The sequence below is a fragment of the Sceloporus occidentalis genome, unplaced genomic scaffold (genome assembly GCF_023333645.1).
Source record: "Sceloporus occidentalis isolate IW3139 unplaced genomic scaffold, rSceOcc1.0.p SCAF_4, whole genome shotgun sequence".
Taxonomy (NCBI): domain Eukaryota; kingdom Metazoa; phylum Chordata; class Lepidosauria; order Squamata; family Phrynosomatidae; genus Sceloporus; species Sceloporus occidentalis.
The window spans coordinates 185,186,507-185,210,190 of record NW_028316984.1 but is presented as its reverse complement, the minus strand read 5'-3'; the positions used below and the strand labels follow the sequence as shown (position 1 = coordinate 185,210,190).

The following is a 23,684-nucleotide window of genomic DNA, read 5'->3' as shown; positions in this document are numbered from 1 at the left end:
CTGGAAAGCAGCGGATTGGGGCCTCAGTGGCTGCCGCTCTGACCACTGAGGCCCCAATCCGGCGGGGAAAGGGGCGGGTGCAGGCCGCCACTTTTCGGCGGTCTGTAACCTGCCATAATGTCCATTTGCAATTCAAAGAAGATGTTTCCTTGGAATCCAGCATGTGTGGGTGATAACCTTTAAAGCCGTTCATGGCTTGAATCCAGATTACTTGTGGGAGTGCCTTCCTCCATGCAATCCACCCTGCACACTCAGGTCCTCTGGGAAAAAACCTATTGCAGCCAAGGAAGACCAAGCTAGCTGCAGTTACCCAGAGGGCCTTCTCAGCCGCCTTTCCTAAAGTATGGAACAACCTGCTGGAAGAGATCCAACAGATCACCACTCTTAATGCCTTTAAAAAGGCTGTTGAGACGGTTCTCTTCCGGCAGGCCTTCCCAGACTGATCTCCCGCTGCACTGATATGGATAGCCCTTGTCTGCCCCAAGATGTCCCACTTCAATGACGTCTGTTTTAACTAATTTTAATCTGTACTCTATAATATTGCTGTTTCTGTTTTAAGGCAGCGGGATCGGGGATTATGTAGTGTTGGTTTATGTATGTATTATGCGTTTTATTGATGTGTTTGCCACACATCTGATATGACTATCCCCTCGATTTCTCCGCACCCGGTGGCTCGTTGCTTATTTTAATTGGATTCAAACTGGATTGTTTTAATGTTTAATTGCTTAATTCTTCTTTTAGGGGAGGGAGGGGGGAAATGGGGATGTTGAGATCCTGTATTATCATCATCATCATCATCATCATCATCATCATCATCATCATCAGTCTCCTTCTTTTGTGAAGCCACAAGCTCCTATGTAAGGACTGGTTATGCTCCTCTTCCTTCTGCTGCTCTTTTGGGTGTTTTGCAACTGGAGAGCTGGGGAGGCGTCCGGGGCAAGTTTCTTAGAACTTTCGCTTCTCTCTCTTTGTGACGCAAACAATGGTCTTCTCGTCGCAGCCAATGAAAAGCGAGGGGAGCCCCGTCCAGGGACCAATCCGGACTCGCTGGACAGTTCCAAGGTTCTGACCGACCTTGGGCTCAAAGGCAGGGAGGAGATAAAAGAGGACGGTGGGAGCCTGGCTGGTTTGGCTGCTGCAGAGGCTGCTGCAGGCAACGGAAGCGGGAGATCCCTTGCTGTGTAGACAGCTATCCCGTATCAGTCCTCCTTCCGCAGTAAGAAGGGGAGGGAGGTTGCTCAGGGAGCCGGTGGTGGTTCTTCTTCTTCTTCTTCTTTTGCTGCTGCCGCTGCCAAGCTCAGTGTTCTGCAGTCTTGGATTGGAGAAGGTGGAGCAAAAGGGGGCAGGAGGAGAAGAGGAGCCTTCACTGCAGCAAAAGAGACCCAGGGAAGGCTGCAAGGCTCCACTCCAGAGGTGAGGAGCAGGGGATCTCTCTTTTGGGAGGGGTTATGTGTGTATGTTTCCCTTGTCTCCCTTCCCCTCGGTTGGGATGGAGGTGTAAGGGCTCTAGGGACCCTGCCATCCCAAAACAAAAACTACCCCCCCCCCTTTAAAAAGGAAAAGGCAAGGGTGAGTGGGAGACATTTGGGATGGAGATTGGGGAGGGAAGAGATCTAGGGAGGAAGGGAGGGAGGAGAAGATGGGAGATCGAGGGGGAAGAGGAGGAGGAGGGGAGCCTGGCCCCATCCACACTCCAGACATAGATAGATAGATGATAGACAGACAGACAGACAGAGAGTGAGGGACATGTATACACACATACACAGAGATATAGATATATAGAGACACACACAAATATACAGATATAGATACACACACAGATATATAAATATTTAGATACATACGCACAAATATATAGATATAGATACACACACATATAGATAGACAGATAGATACTATAGATACACACACACATATCGATATAGATACATATACACAGAGAGAGAGATATAGATACACCCACCCACACAAATATATAGACATAGATATACACACAGAGATATAGATATATAGATACACACACACACATATATATAGATACACCCCCCACACAAATATATATATATATATATATATACACACACACACATACAGATAGAGATACACAGAGACATATATGTACGCCTACATATATACAGAAATAGATATATGCATATATATGTACATACACACACACATATATAGATACGCACAAACAAATATATAGATAGACACACACATATATATAGATATACAGATATACACAGAGATATATACACACATCCACACCCACACCCACACCCACACAAACAAGTTGCAATTCCTTCCCAAACCAGGTTGCCCTGTAATGGACTTCAGGTTGTGTGAATTTCAGAGCTCATCCAGGGCTGCAGTAAAAGTCAGCAAAATACTCGTCAAGTCGGAGGCTTTCATGGCTGGCATCCATAAGTTTTTTTGTGTGTTTGTGTATGTGTGTCGGGGGGGGGGGGGGGTTGGGCTATGTGGCCGTGTTCTAGGAGAGTTTATTCCTGACGTTCGCTGGCATCTGTGGCTGGCATCTTCAGAGAATGCTGGCATGGAAGAGAGTTGGGTATATATATACTGTCTGACCCTGGGTAGAGAGGAGTGATTTCCATGTATATATACCCAACTCTCTTATATGCCAGCATTCTCTGGAAATCACTCCCCTCTGCCCAGGATCAGACAGTATATATATACCCAACTCTCTTCCAGGCAAGCATTCTCTGAAGATGCCAGCCACAGATGCTGGCGAAACATCAGGAATAAACTCTTCTAGAACATGGCCTCATAGCCTGAAAAACCCTAAAAAAAACTATGGATGCTAGCCATGAAAGTTTTCGACTTCATAAAGTACTCATTGTTTTATTAATTCCTATTGTACGCTATATTTCAGAGGAAAGAACCGGCAAAGCCACCCTGAGCATCCCTTGCCTGCAGCTGCATCTACACTACAAAAATAATCCAGTTTGACACTGCTTTAACTGCTATGCCTTGATGCTATGGAAGCCTGGGATGTGTAGTTTTTTGAGCTATTTAGCCTTCTATGTCAGAGAGAGCCCTGGTGCCGCAACAAACGACACATCCCGGGATTTCAAAGCACTAAGCCCCGGCAGTTAAAGCAGTGTCAAACCGGATTACTTCTGCAGTGTGGATGGACTCGGGTGAACTGACACTCTGTCACCGATCTGTCAGCTGATTCCTTGTGACAGCTCTCCCTGTCCCTTGGCTTTGGGGAATCAAATGGTAAATTAGTTTTAACCAGGATGAAGAGTTTCCCTCATGTTTTATAACCACTTGAGCCAGGAAATGAGCATCTTGCTACTCTTCTGGCAAAGTAATTAATAATAATTAATAAGACAAAATGAGAATTAAGCAAAAGACAAAACAAGGATTAAGCAACTAGCAGAGTTTGCTGCTAACCCAAGACATCTTGCTGCCTGAGGCAGAGCATCCAGTGTTGCTCCCACTTCCATCCAACTTGACCTAAAAACAGTCAAGTTGTTTTGCCACTTGAAGCAAAAAAACCCACAAGCACCACTCCCACACCGTGGAAGTAAAAATACAATGTATGTGTCATCATCATCATTGTTATTTAGAGAGCCAGTGTGGTGTAATGGTTTGAGCATTGGACCAGGTCTCTGGAGAACAGAGTTCGAATCCTGGCTCAGCCATGAAAAGCACTGGGTGACCCCAGAGAAATCACACTCTCTCAGCCTCACAGGATGGCAACGACAAATCCACTCTGAATGATTCTTGCCAAGAAAACCCTGTGATGGCCTTAGGGTTGCCATAAGTCGGAAATAACTTGGAAGACACACACATCATCATCATCATCATCAACATCATCATATTTATGTCACGCATTTTTCCAAAGTTGGAACGCCAAGTGGATTACTATTTTTTTAAAAAAATACAATTAAAAACATACAATAGTGAGCATTAGAATAGAATTAAACTGATACAATATTAAGACACATTAAAATAATAAAATGCAGTTAAAAAGATAAAAGTGCTTAAAAACAATACAATTAAACAGTGCAAAAATCCTTGTTGTTTTAAAAGCCTGGCTGAATAAAACTGTGTATTCCTTCAAGCCAACTAGCAGCAACCCCATGAATTTCATAGAGGTTTTTCAGGCTGCTGTTACACTGCAGATTAATGCAGCTTGACCCCACTTTAATTGTCATGGCTCCATCCTATGGAATTGTGGGACTTGTAGTTTGCGGAGACATCAAAACCAGACAGAGAAGGCTTAATATTGATCAAAATGACAAATCCCAGAATTCCACAGCATTGAGCCATAGTAGTTAAAGCAGTGTCAAAATGCATTCATTCTGTGGTGTAGGTGCAGCCTCAGGCAAGTAATACTCAGAGGTGGTTTTGCCAGTTCCTTCCTCTAAACAAAACAATGAGTACTTTGCTGCCATTTAATAATAATAAATTGTATTTCTTTCCCACCTCTCCTCAAGGTGCCAGGAAAGGTACAGCGCATTAAAATACAAAACACTATTAAAGACACATAAAACCAACAGTTAAATTACAATATTATAAAACTGTTAGAATACACTCATAAGAGCACATTCTTTAGAATATGGAAATTAAAAAGTCTTGATTTAAAATGGACCAGGTAGGCTTGCCGGAAGAGATATGTCTTTAATGCTGTTTTAAATGCAGTCAGCGTTTTCACATGCTCTCAGCCTCAGGGGAAGGCAATGGCAAACCTCCTCTGAACAAATCTTGCCAAGAAAACCCCTTGATAGGGTCGTCATTGGTTGGAAACGACATGAAGGCACACAACAACAACAACAACAACGGCATTTTCAGTTGTCATATCTCTCCTGGCAGGTCATTCCACAGTCTGGGATGAAAAGGGCCTCTGGAAAGCCATTGCCATCTAGTTCTGGCTAGGTGGAGCAAACATTTCCCAGAAGACTTGAGTGTACTGGGTGGTTTGTACAGGAGAAGGTGTTCCTATAGGTAACCTAGTACCAAACCATGTAGGGCTTTATAGGTGATAACCAACACTTTGTCCTTTGCTTCGAAACTAATTGGCAGCCAGTGGAGTAATTTTAGGATCTGTGTAATGTGATCCCTCTTAGATGTACCCATGATCAGTTTGGGTGCCATATTCTGGAGTTTCTGGACACTCGAAATCTTTTGCTCTGAGATAGCTGCTTCACTCTTGTCTACAGTGGGCCTTCCACATTCACTGGGTTTAGGGGAACAGGACCCCTGTGAATGTGGAAAAAATGCAAATTAAAAACACACACTATTTTTTAAATCTCAGAGAACGCCTCTCTGGGAATCTCTACATCCTCCAGAGTTATTAACAATATGTTCAACATCTGCCAGTAGTTGACCATAAATCACACTGGTGGACCTACAAATAGCTAGAAAAATAGTTTTTTTGTGGGTTTTCAGGCTATGTGGCCGTGTTCTGGAAGAGTTTATTCTCTGAAGATGCCAGCCACAGATGTTGGCGAAACATCAGGAATTTAAACTCTTCCAGAACACAGACACATAGCCCAAAAACCCCACAAAAAAACCATGGATTCTGGTCGTGAAAGCCTTCAACTTCACATCGACTACAGAAGTGTTTTCTCTAGTTTTCTCAAGTACTCTCTAGGCCCTCCAGACCAACTCTATGGTCAATTTCCAGCAAAGTTGCACTGGAGGACCTAGAGCCACACGACTCTTTCTGTATTTGGTTATATATCTCTTATCACATCCAAGGAGACCTCAAAGGCATTGGCCTTTGCCCTCAAGGAGATCACCACACAGAATCTGTTTGTCTCCAGCTGTTGAGTAAACAACCACCTTGGAAGTTTTCCATTTCACTTGTCTTCAGGGAAGATGCTTTCTGCTGGAACCAGATTTAAGTTACTGTACTTATCTTTTTTATCATGCAATCATAGAGTTGGAAGAGACCACAAGGACCATCCAGTCCAACCCCATTCTGCCCTGCAGGAAATCTCAATCAAAGCATCCCCGACAGATGGCCATCCAGCTTCTGTTTAAAGATCTCTAAGGAAGGAGACTCCACTACACTCTGAGGGAGTGTGTTCCACTGTTGAACAGCTCTGTCAGGAGGTTCCTCCTAATGTTGAGGTGGAATCTCTTTTCCTGCAGTTTGCATCCACTGCTCTGGGTCCTGTCCTTTGGAGCAGCAGAAAACAAGCTTGCTCCCTCTTCAATATCTGTGCATTTTATTTTTCTGCCCTAATTGCAGTACCTTACATTTTTCCATGTTGAAATTCATTTTGTTAGCTTTGGCTTAGCTTTCTAGTCTATTCAGGTCATTTTGAATTTTGATCCTGTCCTCTGGAGTATTAGCTATTCCTCCTAAGTTTGTGTCATCTGAAAATTTGATAAGTATGCTCCCAATTCTGTCATCCAAGTCACTGATAAAGATGTTGAATAACACTGGCCCCAGGACTCCACTGGTCACTTCCCTCCAGGATGAAAAGGAGCCATTGTTGAGCAAACTTTGGGTTCGGCCAGTCAACCAGTTACAAATCCACGTAACAGTTGCCTTGTCTAGCCTGCATTTTACAAGCTTGTTTGCAAGAATGTCATGGAAAACTTTGTCAAATCTTTTCAAACCTTTGATCACACTCTATCTCCTCTTTCTCTTTTAAGGGATGCTGAGGGTGCTTCTGCACTGTAGAAACAATGCAGTTTGACCCCACTTTAAGTTTTTTAGTGCCACTCTATGGAATCCTGGTATCTAGAATTATACAAGCTCCCCCGCCTTCTCTGCTAAGTAGTGTTGGTGTCTTACAAAACTACACATCCCAGGATGTTGTAGAATGGAGCCATGACAGTTAAAGTGTTGTTAAGCCACATTATTTCTACAATGTAGATGCATCCTAAATCCCACAGTTAGCTTGACTAGACCATTGAATCAATTGAATTTTACTTTTGTATTGACTCAGCAGTCAAAAATTGATTCATTAGGGCTATTTTAGACATGTATTTTAGACACTGTATTATTGTATTTCTTGTTGTAATCCCGCTTCGATCCCTCAGGAGAAGCGGGAAATATAATTATTATTATTATTATTATTATTATTATTATTATTATTATTATTATAGCCACCACTAACCAACAGGTTTAAGAAAAGTCAACTCTTGCACTGTAAATCAGGGGCAGACTTTGCTGGATTAAGTTGCTGAACGTGCCTAAGGTGGCCAAGGTGAATAGCAACTGAGGAGGATTTTGATTTTAGTATATTGGTATATTATTTTAGTATTTTAGCACTTCTGTAGGGTTGTATTTTATTATTCATTTTTATTATATATGTCTAATGCCCCCCCTTTGGTGAAAAAAGCGTTATAAATAAACATCATCACCATCATTATTGTTGATGTTGTTGTTTTCTGTTGACTTCTTCCTTGACAATTGTGTTTTACTTTTTCCTTTAAAGCATTTCTGTTGCTCTTGGGTCTTCATGAAGCATCTTCCTTGAAACTTTCCCTGAGCAATGCCCTGGAACGTCAAATGGCTGAATGGCTACAGCAGCCACAGCTCCCAGTCCCAGAAGCAATGCAAGAAGTCTTCCTTTGCCTTCTACCAAGCTGTGAGGGACCAGCTGCCTGTGTGGTTTCTGGAGGACATGAGGCGCATGGAAGCTTTCCACTGGCAAGAAGGGGGCAAGGTCAGCACCTACTCCCCATCGGAGGCCCTTCTCTATGCCCTAGTGCACAACCACCAGCCTTATGCCCATTACCTCCTCAGCACATTTCCTAAGAACGCCTTGGCCATACCCAGCTTGCATTTCAGCTGTTGCCACTCATCGGCCCCTCACTTGGCCATGGCTGTCCGGTACAACCGTGTCCACATCCTTTTAGAGATTCTGAAGACCATCAGAGACTTCCCATTAAGCGACCGAGCCGCCTACTTAGACCGCAGAGGCTGCAGCCGCGTGGAAGGGGGCAAGACTTCTCTCCACATGGCCTGCGAATTGGCAAGGCCCGAATGTTTGCTTTTGCTGCTGGGCCATGGGGCCTCGCCCTGTCTACGTGACTGTGTTGGGAACACCCCTTTGGACCTCTTGCTTCAAGAGATCTGGGAAAACCCAACGTCTAATCTACGCACCAAGCTTCTCCTCCTGGACTCTCTGCTCCTTTTTATGCCACAGGGCTTCCATTTTTCAAGGAAGCAGCAATTGCTGGCTGACCAGCAGCAATGGCAAGAACTTCTGGGAAAGCACCGGTTCCAGTGGTTGGCAGGCTTAGCCCCTTCTTCCCTCTTTGTTCAAGCCATGCAAGTGTTAATCGGGACCATTTCGCCAGATCAGTTCCCAGAAGCACTGGAGAACCTGCCTTTGCCACACTTTCTGAAGCCTTTAGACCTCAAATTGAAGAGTTGAGAATATCACACTAGAGACCTCATCCCTTCTCCCCACTCTGCCGTTCCTTCTTGTGTAATGAAAATAAGGATTTTTGGCTGTAGCTTGTATACATCTGTGTGGAAAAGGGGGGAAGCCTTTGTTTTAATTAGAACTTTGTTTTTAAAAGGACTTGAGTATGACATTGTGTTTTATTTAAATGTTGCCACCGCAGGATGGAATGCCTTCAGCAGATTTGAAAGGAAGGACAAAGTTTCTTGATGAGAGGAGACATTGCCTTAAAACGGGTGGGTGACTGTGGTGGGTTTGAGAGTCACTTTTCTACTACAGGATTTTCTGGGAGTTCAATGGACTGCCAGAAATAGCCACAAAGGAAAAAAAAACAATGCTATAAGTAGTCAAGAATCTGCGTTTTTAAAATGGTGAGAGGAGGCTGTCATCCTGCTCAGGAGTTCAGGTTGAGTCTCCCTTATCCAGAATTCTGAAATCCAAAATATTGCAAAAACCAAAACTTTTTTCATGGTTGGCTAAGAGTGTGACACCTTTGTTTTCTGATAGTTCAGTCTACACAAACGTTGTTTCATGTGCAAAATTATTTAAAATAGTGTATAAAATTACATTCAGGCTATGTCTCTGGCTTTGCTTCGCGAACGAAGATTCAAGAAGGACTCATCCTGCGCTTTGTACAAGCACGTTGGTGACTAAAAAGGCCAATTCGGGATAAACATATAAGGAATATAGTCAGCTCTTCATATCCACAGATTCTGCATCTGCATTGACCATTCACAGCTTGAAAATATTTTTAAAAAATAATTCCAAGAAGCACACCTTGATTTTGCCATTTTACATAAAGAACGCCACTTCACTATGGGACTTGAGCAACCACAGTTTTTGGTATCCATGGAGTGTCTTGGAACCAAACCCCAGCGGATAGCAATGACCCACTGTATATGAAACATAAATGAATTTTGTTTTTAGACTTTGGTCCCATCTCCAAAATATCTCATTATGTACTTATATTCAAATACAGGTATTCTGAAATTTTTAAAAACCCAAAGACCAAAACACTTCTGGTCCTTAGCATTCTGGATAAAGGAGGCACAGCCTGTAATAAGATTGTAAACTGGATGTGTGATCTTGCAACTTTTGGAATTGATATTTACAGTCATTAACAATAGAACATGACCTTAAAAACCAACCTTTTTAGCCTAGCAGCATCCCAACTGAAGGGTTTCTGAGGTGCTTCAGTTCAAGATGCTAAGTCTTCCACTCACAACTGTGGGCCAAAGCAAGCAATGACAGCAGGACCCCAAGGGTTCTCTCCAGTTGCCTGTCTTTGGCCTTCCTTGTCATCATGATTATGTTACAGATATCATTTCCCAGCACCCCAATATAAGCACCTCATAAATCATTTGGATGAGGCACTTCTAAGTTGAAAAGTTAGGGATTTTTATGGGGGACATAGAGCCTCGACAGACCGGCAATGAACACCAGCCTGGGGGCAGAGTGGGGCATGGCATCCACATGACACATGCCCCAATGCTGCCCTGATGATGCCATCACACCGTGAGCCAGGCCACATGGCGGGCTGTCACAGCGCTCCTCTGGCATTTCATCCAGATGATACAGCTCCAAAGGAGCGCCGAAAGACTGTGGCGCCGGTGGCTAAGGTGAGATATAGACCGCCATAAAGCGGTGTACTCACGCCAACTCTAGGGTTAGGGAGTGCACATCAACCACACGCTCCCTAACCCTACTTCGTGTGGATGGTGCTGTCATTACGTGGCCCTGTCCACACAGGGGGCATGATGATGTCACGCACGTGCCGTGTCCAAATGGCGCAGCGCATGTGTGACGTCTCCGCGCTGCCCCAGGGCGCTTATCATGACCTGGCTGCGGCGCAGGAAGGAGCTTTTTGCTGCGCGCATTGTTCCTGCGACAGCCAAATGGCCGTGGGAACAATGTGGAGGAGAAAGGGGCCAGGCAGCCCCTTTCTCTCATGGCTGTGGCTGCCGGGGTGTCGGGGGGCATGAAGCCCCAAGGACACCCCTTTTCCGGGCCACAGAGAAGTGGCATTTTGCTGCTTCTCCGTGGCCTGGAAAAGGGGTGTCCTTGGGGCCGCAGGGCTGCCGGTGAGGCTGCCCTGGCCCCAATCTGGCGAGAAAAGGGGTGGGTGCAGACCATCCCTTTGGCACCCTTTCCGTGGAAAGGCCAGATCGGGGCCGCGATGTGTGATCCAGCTAGTCAGCAGCTACTGTGATGGAGCTCTGTTACCGTAGTTGTGGGTGACAATGCAGGATCTCTGCCATTTTTAAAACGTTAAACAGTGCAGGAAGGTTCTGCAGTTGATTTAAAAGTTATCTCTCCTAGTGACTCCAGGAGAGCCAATTCTTCTGGGGGAAATCCAAGGAACTGGAGGTGCAAGAATAGCTAAACCTGGATCTGCATAATTGTACAGTAACCCAAATAAATGAGTAACCCTAGCCTAAATAAATGAGTAATCCCTGTTCCCCACAATATTAACATGACAGGACAACATTAGTAATAATTTCCAAGCATCAGTCAGAGCTAGGGAAATATTTAAAGCAAACTAGGAAAATATTTAAAAGAAACAAAATCCTGCCCTTCCTCCTGTCAGCTGACAACAACAGCAAAGTGGTGGGTTTGATGAGCTTCAACCAATAGGGCATTTTATAGGGTAGGCACTACTAGAGGAGGGGGACAAAACATATACCCTCTTGGTGCCAGTTGTACTTCACAGGCAGTGGTAAGTTTTGAAATGTGGGTTGTCATCATGGCAGTCACCATAACCACAGAAAAGAACCTAAAATGTACCCAACTGTTTAATTCCATATCATCAGACCATTTCTTGTGGGTTTGGGCCATGGTATAACCCTGCTTATAGCAATCTAAATACTTTTTGGAAATGCAATAATGCTTTTGGCCTGGAACAAGAACAACAATTCTATGGACAACACTATAGTACTGTTCTGTCTCCCGCCACTGATGCACAGTGTGTATGTGCCAGGGCACTATCTAGTTGCTCTTATAGTGTTGTTATGTGCCTTCAAGTCATTTCTGACTTACACTGACCCTAAGGTGAACCTATCATGGGGTTTTCTTGCCAAGATTTGTTCAGAGGAGGTTTACCATTACCTTCCCCTGAGATTGAGTGCATGTGACTTGCCCAATGTCACCCAGTGGGTTTCATGGTTGAGTGACAGGGTGACCAGATACCATGACTGCAAAGGAGCACAAGGTATGTAGGATACTCAAGAAAAATGTAGGGCATTACCAAATGAAAGCTGCAAACACTAATGTAAATATGAATCCATTTCATATGGTTTATTTACAGTATATTGTATATGCTGTATTTTATTATATACTCAACCATATTTTTCTGATGAACCTATCTAGACTAAAATGCCTTGTTGACTTGCAATATAGATCTCTCCTTAGTCATGCTAATAATGGAGGGCATTTTGGGATTCTTCCTGGACAGAGGTTTGAAATGTAGGACATGTCCTGGAAAAGGAGGATGTCTGGTCACCCTGCTGAGCAAGGAATTGAACCCTGATCTCCAGAGTCATAGCCCAACACTAAAACTACTATGCCATGCTGTGTCTGGTTGCTGTTGTGCAACTGGGCAGAGAGCAGCCTCCCAGCCCACAAATACCAGTGCAAGTAAACTGGCAGAAGTCAAAGCTCCAACAGTGGTCTAGTAAGGAGCCTGGCCTTCATCTACAACTTGGACTAGAATTCCCAAAATTGCCATAAAAGTGTCCATGCTAGCTGGAGGATTCTGAAGAGTTGTACCCAAAAAAGGGTAGTTTTTTCAAGTTCTGTTCTCTACTAAGAGGAGATCTGTTGTAAAGCAAAGGAGTCTTAATTGTCAGTTCAAGAGTAAACAGCTCCCCATACACAAATCAATACTTTGCATTACAACAAAGATGTGTGTTGTGTGCCTTAAGCCATAGGGTTTTCTTGGCAAGATTTGTTCAGAGGAGATTTGTCATTGCCTTCCCCTGAGGCTGAGAGAGTGTGACTTGCCCAAGATCAATAGCCCACAATATTTTGTTGCTGCAGTCCTATCCTAGCATCTATAGAAGACTGCAACTACCGGTAAGCTCAAAGCAAATAGGCATGCCTGGGATGGTGGCAATGGATCATGTCATTATTCCTTGTGATTAGTATATCCCAACATTTTCAAGCTTGTGAGTCCAGGCTCTGCTGCAACACAATATGAAGGAACCTGGAGCAGAAATTCATTTGAAAGGCAGACTGCATGGGAAGGTACAAGTGGAGGAAAGCGGTCCTTAATATAGGATGTGAATAACCCCACAGTCCAAAGAAAGCTAAGATTACTTGAGGCCAGCTGAAGCTAATGGTACTTGAGGCCAAGTGAAATTAAATACTCTGATCTCGATAAACAAGTAAATGTTAGGTAAGCACCAGTAGCGTAACTAGATGGTTAGTTGTGTACTAAATTCCAAAGTGGGGAAAAGTTTAGAGTGCAACTCCCTGAATTACTCTGCTGGTATGATCATGCTGGCTAGGGGATTCTGGGAATTGTAGACCAAAATACAATTTCCCCAAGCTCTGCTTAATTCTCTGCCTAGCAATCTTGCTGCACAATTTATTGGCTGTATCACTGATTTTCAAATTAAGGCTATGTCTATGCAACTCCAGTCAGTGAGAACAAGTCTGTAACTCCATGGGCAATGCTTGCTTGCATATGTGGTTCCTCATCCAGCTAGGAATAGCCACAGAGAAAGGATAAGATGTGTGGAAGAGGCACCTCACAGTGCCACTATACCATTAGGTGGTTTTCCTTTCCTATGAAAGTCTGAGGCTGCTGCTCCACTGCAGAATTAATGCAGTTTGACACTGCTTTGATGGTCATGACTCCATCCTAAGGATCATTGGATTTGTAGTTTGTTGTGGAAGACTAAATTTTTCACAAAACTACAAATCTCAGAATTTCATAGCACTGAGCCATGGCAGTTCAAGCGGTGTCAAACTGCATTGTTTCTGCACTGTAGAAATAGAAACTGCACTATTTCTGCACTGTAGATGCAGCCCAAGAGAGGCACTGAAGCAATCAAGATGGAAGAAGAAGACACTTCAGGCAGCCATGGATGAAAATGCCCTTGCCCATGTCAAAACAGCACTTTTTACAACACATTTGTTCCCTTTGCCTTTCAGTAACAACACAGGAGCATAACGTGGCACTGGTCACATTGGATATATGCTTCAGATCATAGCAAATACAGCAAAAGTAGCCTTTGCTTGCTGAAATTCTTGCTATGCCAATCTTAAAGGCAGCAGTGGCTAGACTTGCACAGAATTTCATTTTTTTGTTACTAATGGATTTCTTTTCATTCCTGCTTCTCTGGTGTCCTTTTTCTTGAACCTATGATTATGAATTGTGGAAATGTTTGAGAAACCACTGTAGGACGAGACATTTTCCTGACAAGTTCTTGTATTGTTCAGCAGCTGCACAGATGAAGATTTTTCTATCTGAGTCCTAGAAAAATCCTCACTTATCGACTTCCCATTTCTCATACAAATGTTAGAGGCAATTTTGCCAGAAAGAAAGAAAACCTACAGCTCAGTACAGGTATACCTCTGTTAATGAAGTAGATGTGTTCCTGGGCATTACTGCCTTAACAGAAAAATTTTGTTCCAGGGGCAGAAATAACGTGGGAAGAATAGTAGCACTAGTAGTGGAAATGAGAGATACTGCAGACTGGGCCATCCAGAAAAATCAGCAGTAGCAGAACATGCCACAAACCATCCTGGGCATAAAATACTGTTTGAAAACACTGAAGTTCTGGACCATGCCAACCACTACCATGTCAGGATGCACAGGAAAGCCATTGAAATCTACAAACATTTGGACAATTTCAACAGAAAAGAGGAAACCATTAAAGTAAACAAGGTTTGGCTACCAGTCCTGAAAAATAGCAAGATAAAGACTCAACAAATGCAAATGAGAAATGTCCCAGCAGACAATGAGCACTATCAAGCAGACATCAATCCTCTTTTGCAGACCTTCCACCCTGAGGCCTGCCATTAGCAACAAAAACAATATACATGCAAATCACTCCTGCCTTTCCAGGTCACACATTATATATACCCAAGTCCTTTCCAAGCAAATATTCTCTGAAGATGCCAATCACAGATGCTGACGAAACCTCAGGAAGAAACATTTCTGGAACATGGCCACATAGCCCAAAAACCCCACAAAAAACTATAACTATGTTTGTTTGTTTGTATGTTTAATATCCTACCGGAAAAAGAACAGCAATTATTGTGTGTAGATAATTCAATAATTATAACAGAGACGTGTCTCATATATTAAACCATATACATCTGTATTAACAGTACTAAATTGTCATAACAAACATTAGAACAATTGTATATCCATCTATGACCTAGTACTGTGTCCTTGCAATCGTCTCAGAAGGTCCAAGACCATATAATGAAGCTGTAGCAACTCAGTCCCATCAGTTAAAATGTGCAGATATTCATGGGTACTTGCAGTAATGAGGCATGCGAATATGACATGTAGTCTTCCCTGGTAGCAAGGCAACAATTCAGTCCCATACGTCAAAATGCACAAATCCTCATAGGTACTTGCAGCAATAGGGCATAAAATAGGTACTTGCAGCAATAAGGCTTGAAAATAAGGCTTGAGGACGGCTACCTCCGGAGTGTTTTAGGGCCGTTTCGACCCTTAGATGGTCTTCCTCAGCAATTCGGAGTATTTTATGTCGGATTAGGACTGGACATTATGTCATATTTCTAAACATACAAGGTTGACAAAAATTAATGCAGCAATTAACAGGGATAATAATATGCATAATGGAATACAATCTCAAGATAACATTATAATAGCTTACCCACGTCTCCAAACAGTATGGCTTGACTGATAAAGCAATTGCTCAGTGAAAATTTCCAAAGAGTGTATGTTGTAATATACTTTACCTCTATAATAGGCTACAGGTGATTATCTAGAGCATGTAATTCCTTAAAGGTATATCCTTTAGGATAAGTAATACTGCAGATCCCACAAAGTAAGCTTGAATATATGGCTGAATGTACTATGTCATGATATTATTCATAATCGTCCAATTGCATTTGTAGTATATAACCTCCTGTTATAACATGTTATCCATGCATTTCCAACCAAAAAATAACAATAATAACAATGAATCTTAAGTTGCCATCCTGTCCTCCAAACCCATGGTAATGTGCTAACATGAATTAGACATTCTTAACCTTATGTGTAGTATTGTCTAATCATTAAATTTCAGAAGTATCACAAAAAGGAACTTAAATCTAGACGTTCATTTAATCCCTTAGGTGTGTTGGATATTAACTTATGAATCCAAAAAGACTCCCTTTGTAAGAGCTTAGTTTGTCTATTTCCACTATAAAATAAACCAAATTTGACTTGCTCGATTACAAAGAATTTTAAAGAATCTGGAGAATGGTTTAATTGTGAAAAATGTGTCACCAGTGTGGTGTCCAAACTTTTGTTCCGAATAGTACTTTTATGTTCAGAAATTCTAATCCTTAATGGTCTGGAAGTTTGACCTACATACATTTTCTGACATGGGCATATGATCACATAGATAACATTTAGGGAGTTGCAGTTAGTGAATGATTTCAACTCAAAACATTCCTTTGTTATTGGATGGGTAAAAGATTTGATATTTAAAGATAGTTTACAACAACTACAATGACCACATTTGTAGTGTCCTCTAACCTGGGATGTCTCTTGAGTACGTACTTGAAAATCTGTGTGAACTAAAGAGTCTTTGAGATTTCTAGTTCTCCTAAAAGCTATGATGGGTGCCTGTAAGCAGCCTGGAATATTCTGTACTATGTGCCAATGTCTTCGTATGAATACGATGAGCGGCATGATTGAAAGTGAAAGAGCCTATAATCCTATTCTCTGTGTTCCTATTCGAGGAAAGAAATAATGTAGAACGGTCCTTTTGGGTAGCTCTATTTCTGGCATCTTGTACAATATAAGAGGGAAAAGCTCTATCCCGTAACTCTGATTGATATTGATCAGCTGCCATCTCATAATGGATGTTGGTGGAAGAATTCCTTTTTAATCTTAGGAATTGGGAATATGGTAAATTTTTCTTCAATTGGTAAGGGTGGCAACTAGTAAAATGTAGCATGGAATTGCGGTCCGTTATCTTGTGAAAATTACGGACTCCGATCTTATGATTATGAATGTAGACCTCTACGTCTAAGAAAGAAATGCATTGGATATCAAACTGACAAGAAAATTTGATGTGTTGACTCACAGAATTAATCCAAATGAAAAAAGACTCAACCTTTGATCTATCTGAAAAGACAATGAAAATATCATCAATATACCTTCCATAATATTGAAAATATTTATAAAAAGGATTACTCTCAGAATTAGTAATATGTGTCAATTCCAAATTAGCCATAAACAAATTGGCAATACTTGGAGCTGCTGGGCTACCCATCGCTACCCCTTTAATTTGAAGATAAAATTGTGTGTTGAACCTAAAATAGTTCTTTTCAAGGATGACATCCAAAATATCCAATAAAAAATGTATTGGAGGTTTATTCACCTTATTGGAGTGTAAAAATTGTTCTATTGTGTTTCTGGCCTCTGTATGGGGAATGGAAGTATACAAGGAGTTCACGTCCAAGGTGACCAGACACCCAAAAGGACTGACCTCTGTATTCTCTACATTTTGTATAAAGTGACGTGTATCTTTAATATATGAAGGTACTTTGACTACCATCGGAGCCAAAAAAGAGTCTAAGTATTGAGATAAAGGCTCCAAAAGGGAACCTGATCCAGAAATAATGGGTCTGCCTGGTGGAGGGAAACCTTCTTTATGAATTTTGGGTAACACATAACACAGTACTAGGTCATAGATGGATATACAATTGTTCTAATGTTTGTTATGACAATTTAGTACTGTTAATACAGATGTATATGGTTTAATATATGAGACACGTCTCTGTTATAATTATTGAATTATCTACACACAATAATTGCTGTTCTTTTTCCAGTAGGACTACTTTAGTGTAAGCTTGCTGTTCTTTGTTTATGTTTAATATCCTGTCTTTCTCTCAAAACTGGGACTTAAGATGGCTTAGGATTTTTAAAAAGAACAATAAAGCTAAAAATAAAAAGTGAACATTAAAATGGAAGTAAACTATTCACAATATTAAAACTATTTAAACCTATACTTGAAAAGATAATATGCAATTAAAAAGATAAAATGCTATTAAAAATACACCATAATTATAACCTAGGAAAGAATATTGTCCCTTCTTTCATGGTGCAAGTATGACTTGTTCTCCAACATTCATACCACGACATCATGTGGATTCACTGTCTATGAAGCAACAGCTTCCTAGATTTAATCAGCCTCCCAGAAAAAGGTACTGAAAAGGTAGGCAACCTCTGGACAAGGAGGTTCCATTTAGCCATTATGTTTTATAGAGGCTCCTAGAGCATCCCCTCCATTATGTGATGAATCACTTTGTTTTGTCTTTCTTGAGTCTATTGCTAGCCAACTGTAGTAATCTATGCCAAGGTTGGGAAATCTGTGCACAGGGAGGAGGACAGGACCAAAATTCAAAATGACCTGAATAGACTAGAAAGCTGGGCCAAAGCTAACAAAATGAAATTCAACATGGAGAAATGTAAGGTACTGCACTTAGGGCAGAAAAATGAAATGAAATGCAGAGATATAGGATGGGGGACACCTGGCTGAATGAAACTACATGTGAAAGGGATCTGGGAGTCCAAGTAGACCACAAGTTGAACATGAGTCAACAGTGCGATGCGGCAGCTAAAAAGGCCAATGCAATTTTAGGCTGGATCAATAAAAGTATAGTGTCTAGATCAAGGGAAGTAATAGTACCACTGTATTCTGCTTTGGTCAGGCTCCACCTGGAATATTGTGTCCAGTTCTGGGCACCACAATTTAAAAAGGATGTGGAGAAACTGGAGCATGTCCAAAGGAGAGCAACTAAAATGGTGGAGGGTCTGGAAACCATGTCCTATGAGGATTGACTTAGTGAGATGGGGATGTTTAGCCTGGAGAAGAGAAGGTTAAGAGGTGATATGATAGCCCTGTTTAAATATTTGAAGGGATGTCATATTGAGGAGGGAGCAAGCTTGTTTTCTGCTGCTCCAGAGACTAGGACCCGGAACAATGGATGCAAGCTGCAGGAAAAGAGATTCCACCTCAACATTAGGAAGAACTTCCTGACAGTAAGGGCTGTTCAACATTGGAACACACTCCCTTGGAGTGTAGTGGAATCTCTTTCCTTAGAGGTCTTTAAACAGAGGCTAGATGGTCATCTGTCAGGGATGCTTTGATTTGGATTTCCTGGATGGCAGGGGCTTGGACTGGATGGCCCTTGCGGTCTCTTCCAACTCTATTATTCTACAATTCTATGATTCTATGATCTTCAGAGGGTTCCGCATCTGGTTGCAACTCCTTCTGCTATTGTCTTTAATCAGTCATGGTATTTGTAAGAAGATGTGTCTCAGACCATAGTGGTTTGAACATTGGACTATGACTCTAGAGAACAGGGTTCAATTCCCCACTCAGCCATGAAACCCACTGGGTGACTTTGGCAAGAATTTGAGTAAGAATTACATGTGGCCACTCTTTTCCTTTGGTCCTGCTCTTATGCTTTTGACTCTCCCCCACTACTGAAATGCAATCAGATAGGTCAAATATGCACTGCAAAAATAATGCAGTTTGCCACCGCATTTGATGCTAAATGCTATGAAAACTTGGGGTGCAAAGTTTTCTGAGAGATTTTGCCTTCTCTGTCAGAGAGCTCTGGTGCTAGTTTATCTGCCCTGTTTGTTCTTTTTATTCCCATATCTCTGAATTTCCTGGCTTTCACACGGTAAAATAATTGTCCTAGGTATGCCAACTGACCTTTTAAAAGGTCCTGGTCTACTCCAGGGCCTGCAATAGAAATTTAAGCTGTAGAATTGAGATCTGACATGTTCATTGCAGAGAGCTAAGCCAGAGAATTGGGTTATGTTAGCCAAGCCATCTCTTAAAAAGACACAAAATTGTTTTGTATGACATACCTTCCAAAATTTCATAGACGATAACCAGAACACATGTAGTCAAACAATGTCAGAGTGTGGTCAAGATGACAAAAGTTATTAATGAGGAAGAGCACACAAGATAGAAGAGACTATGGCATTGTCCTCTCTTCTGTTATTTCAGCACAAGCAAATGTGCTAAACAACCCCTCTCATCAAACACTCTACTGCATATCCCATCACATAGTTCACATAGTTCCAACATACATTAACCCCAACTAAATCTTGGGCTGAGCACTAAAGTTAGAATTGTTGAGACAATTGTATTCTCATGTAGGATGCGAGAGCTGGACAGTGAAGGAAGCAGATAAGAAGAAAATAAACTCATTTGAGATGTGGTGCTGGAGAAGAGTGCTGAGGATACTGTGAAAAGCCTAAAAGACAAACAAATAGGTCCTTGAACAGATTAATCTTGAACTTTCCCTGGAAGCCAAGATGATGATGGATGGCCAAAAAGACAACCAAATGAGTCCTTGAACAGATCAAGCCAAAAGTCTCATTGGAAGCCAAGATGAGCAAATTGAGTCTGTCATAGTTTGGCCACATCATAAGAAGACATGGATTACAAGAAAAAGACAATAATACTCAGAAAAGTGGGGGGTAGAAGAAGGAGAGGAAGACTGTGTGCCAGATGATTGGATTCATTTGGGGGTTATGAGCACGGGTTTGAGGGACCTAGGCAGAACAATGGAGGACAGGGGTATTCACGATGTCTCATCCACAGGGTTGCCATAGTCAGGATTGACTCAGGAGCAGCTAACAACAACAAATCTATGGCAGACAAGATGCACATGCAGCTCCTGACATTATGTAGGGACTGTGAATACCACACAGTTACAAACATGTAATCCAACATTATGCATTCGTAATTCCCCAACAGGATTCCAGCTACGGTCTGGAAGCAGGAAAGCTGGTTTTGGAAATTAAAGCACCACCAATATAGCAAATAACCTGAATAGGTAGAAAAGAGGATGAAGTAGAGAGTTCTTAGTATTCCTCTTGCCTCTTCTTAATTCTATGTATAGATTGTTGTGTCTAAGCTTTACTTCCTTCTCTTTTTACAAGGTTCTTCTCCTAGCTCAGAAGAGCCAAGTAGCTCACGAAGTTTACATTATAACTGCCTGGGCAGGCTAAAGCACATGGAAGCCAGTTTCCCTGGAACTTTAGGAACTTCTGCAACCAAGTCTAGGGTTGCCTTTGGCTGATCAAAACTTTGATGGATTTTCTAAAACAATAAAGCTCCATTCCCCCCCCCCCTTTTTTTTTTTTCAATTTCATGAGCATCCAAAATAGTTCACACTTTATAGCTCCAAGCTCACTGCACTAATCCATTCTGCTAGTATAAATAACAGGTATTTGTAGGATCTGGTCTCTGTCTTCAGGTTCATGCACCTTTAGGTCATACACACCCAAACTGGCAAACATATTTTACAGTCTCTTAGAGACATTTGATGTTGATATTATTTGGATGTTATTCTGGAAAGAATTTCTGCCACATGTGGATTTCTTTCTATTAAGGCCAAATCCAGCTGCTGACTTCATCATAAGGAAACACCAGAGCCTCACAAATACTTCACAGAACAGATGTTTGTGAGAGAAAGTAGCCCTTCCAAGTCCAGGTCACAAAAATTGCTTAAAGGAGAAGGAACAACTCGTTGAATAATGTGCTGCAGTCAGAACCTCAGCCCTCCAGATGTCTTGGATGTTGAACTCACAGAAACCCCCACCATTGTGGGCATTAGTGATGAATTATGGAGAGCTGCAGTTCTAAAATGTTTTCAGCCATTTTGAATTGGGAGAAAGATGGGAAGTATAAATTAGTAGTAGTAGTTGCTTGTTGCATGCCTTCAAGTCATTTCTGACTTATGGTAACTATCATTTGGTTTTCTTGGCAAGTTTCTTCAGAGTGGGTTTGCCATTGCTATCTTCTGAAGCTGAGAGAATGTGACTTGCCCAAAGTCACCCAGTGGATTTCCTTGGTTGAGATTGGATCTGAACTCTGGTCTCCTGGTTTCCAACCCAATGCTCAAACCATGTTGGCCCTAAGGATGTCTATCAAGGCCCACTGGCAGAAAAGGGGACCAATCATCAGCAAATAGTTTCATCTTTTCTAGTGGGATAGACATGTTAATCTGTTGCATTGTCAACCACAAAGTAAATAGGCACTGCAAAAACTAAGGGCCTCAAAGTACCTACCACTATGATTCCACTTTAACTGCTGTGGCTACTTCCTATGAAATCCTGGGTGTATTTGTTGTGGCACTAGAGCTTCGTGACAAAGAATTAGGAGTACTCTTCCCCACACAGAAAATCCTGAGATTCCATAGCATGGAGCCATGGCAGGTAAATCAGAATCATGGTACTGTACTATAATTGTGTAATTTGAAAGGTTCCTGACAAGTTCTGTTTCTCATAAGCTACTGTGAAAAGTGGACTAGAGTTAACAAAAACTTAGGCCAACTAAACATTGTTGTGTCATTCAGGGCCTCACCAAAGTCTGTCAAAGCATATGCATTTTTTCCCCTCTTTACAGCAACTCTGAGAAAACCTCAGCCAACTGTACAATTTAAGGAGCCTTAGTCCAAAAAAGCAGTTTTGTAAACCTTTAACCAGAGGGCATTTTGCCTAGTGCCTCCTCTTACCTGAAACAAGCTTTATGCAGAGCAGTAACACTTTGAACGTTCATTGTTTATGCTAATATAGAGGCCTCGCCATGGAGCTCTCCTCCTTCCCTACTGAAATTTTTGGGGGGAAATCCTTTTTGAACAAGACTCTGCAATACCCAGTACCTAAAATGTGAAGTCAGATGATGCTAGCTGTTGTTAAGGTTTTGTACTATGAAGACAATAAAAAAAGAGGGGGGAACTCCTTGATGAGAAAACTGGATTGCAAGAGAGAGACCTTGACCCTAAGGCTGATAAATATAGACTGCCCCTCTAGTGTGTGGTTGCATGTGCCTTCGCGTCCCCTGTGAACTTATGGCAACTCCATAAATTTCACAGGCTTTTCTTAGGCAAGCAATACGCAGAGGTGGTTTTCTTTGTTCTTTCCTCAGAAATATAGACTACAGAAGCTGGTATTTGTTAGCTGTCTCACATCCAAGTATTAACTAGTTCTTACTAAAAGGTCCATCAGACCCCTACTAAAAGAAGTGGCAGATGATGCCATCAGCCTAAGCATGAATGATGCCTTTTTTAAAATCGCCCTATTAGAACTTCTGTGCCAAGCCAGCATGGTGCAATGGTTTGCGTGCTGGACTACAACTCAGCAGATCAGGGCTCAAATCCCGGCTCAGCCAAGTAAATCTACTGTGTGACTTTGGGCAGTCACACTCTCTCAGTAGCCTCAGAGGGTGGCCATGGCCAACCCCCTTCTGAAGAAATTTGCCAAGGAAACCCCATAATAGGTTCACCTTAGGTCACCATTAGTCAGAAATGACTGGAAGGCTCACAACAACAACCCTCCAATAATGTGGAGGGATGACTTTCACTTCTGTGTAGCTTTTAAAAATCAACCTACCAGAATCCTCTTTCTTACAGAACAATGAAAGATACAGGAGCCGGATCCCTTTTTGCAACTATAACCACAAGTTTTCAGTCCTTTGGATATTTTCTTCCACTTTTTTTGGTCATCTTTCCTCCCTAACCCCTGCAGTGGTTACACTTACATTATACACTTACCAGGGACGTTGCTAGGATTGTAGGAAGGGGGGGGGGTGTCCAGACTAAGTGCCACCATTATAATGGGGCTTGGGTGCTGTGGCGCAGCAGCACACACCATTCATTTTTCTGATGGAAGGGGGGGTCCGGACCCCAAGAACCCCCCCCCCCTTGGCTATGCCCCTGCACTTACTTACAGTATATGCTTACAGTATACAGTATAGCACTTTCATTCCACTTTAACTGCCATGGCTCCATCCTAGTCCGGATCCCAAGAACCCCCCCCCCCCTTGGCTATGCCCCTGCACTTACTTACAGTATATGCTTACAGTATACAGTATAGCACTTTCATTCCACTTTAACTGCCATGGCTCCATCCTAGTCCGGATCCCAAGAACCCCCCCCCCCCTTGGCTATGCCCCTGCACTTACTTACAGTATATGCTTACAGTATACAGTATAGCACTTTCATTCCACTTTAACTGCCATGGCTCCATCCTAGTCCGGATCCCAAGAACCCCCCCCCCCC

General features: G+C 42.2%; 2 protein-coding genes across 2 annotated transcripts; one reads left to right on the top strand and one right to left on the bottom strand.

Annotated features, from left to right (window-relative positions):
• Positions 1-1,099: 1,099 nt before the first annotated feature.
• On the top strand, positions 1,100-9,402 carry ANKRD9 (ankyrin repeat domain 9). Its single transcript, XM_089522580.1, has 2 exons — positions 1,100-1,413; positions 7,428-9,402. The coding sequence occupies exon 2, from the start codon at positions 7,485-7,487 to the stop codon at positions 8,370-8,372; it is 888 nt and encodes a 295-aa protein (XP_089378706.1). The 5' UTR covers positions 1,100-1,413; positions 7,428-7,484; the 3' UTR covers positions 8,373-9,402.
• A 6,273-nt stretch (positions 9,403-15,675) lies between these two features.
• On the bottom strand, positions 15,676-16,281 carry LOC149315138 (uncharacterized). The gene has a single exon (XM_089523174.1). It carries the CDS (start codon positions 16,279-16,281, stop codon positions 15,676-15,678), a length of 606 nt encoding a protein of 201 aa, XP_089379300.1.
• Between the last annotated feature and the right edge of the window lie 7,403 nt (positions 16,282-23,684).

Coding starts and splice junctions, on each gene's coding strand:
- ANKRD9 (XM_089522580.1), top strand. CDS start 7,485: ATGCCCTGGAACGTCAAATGGCTGAATGGCTACAGCAGCCACAGCTCC.
- LOC149315138 (XM_089523174.1), bottom strand. CDS start 16,281: ATGCCGCTCATCGTATTCATACGAAGACATTGGCACATAGTACAGAAT.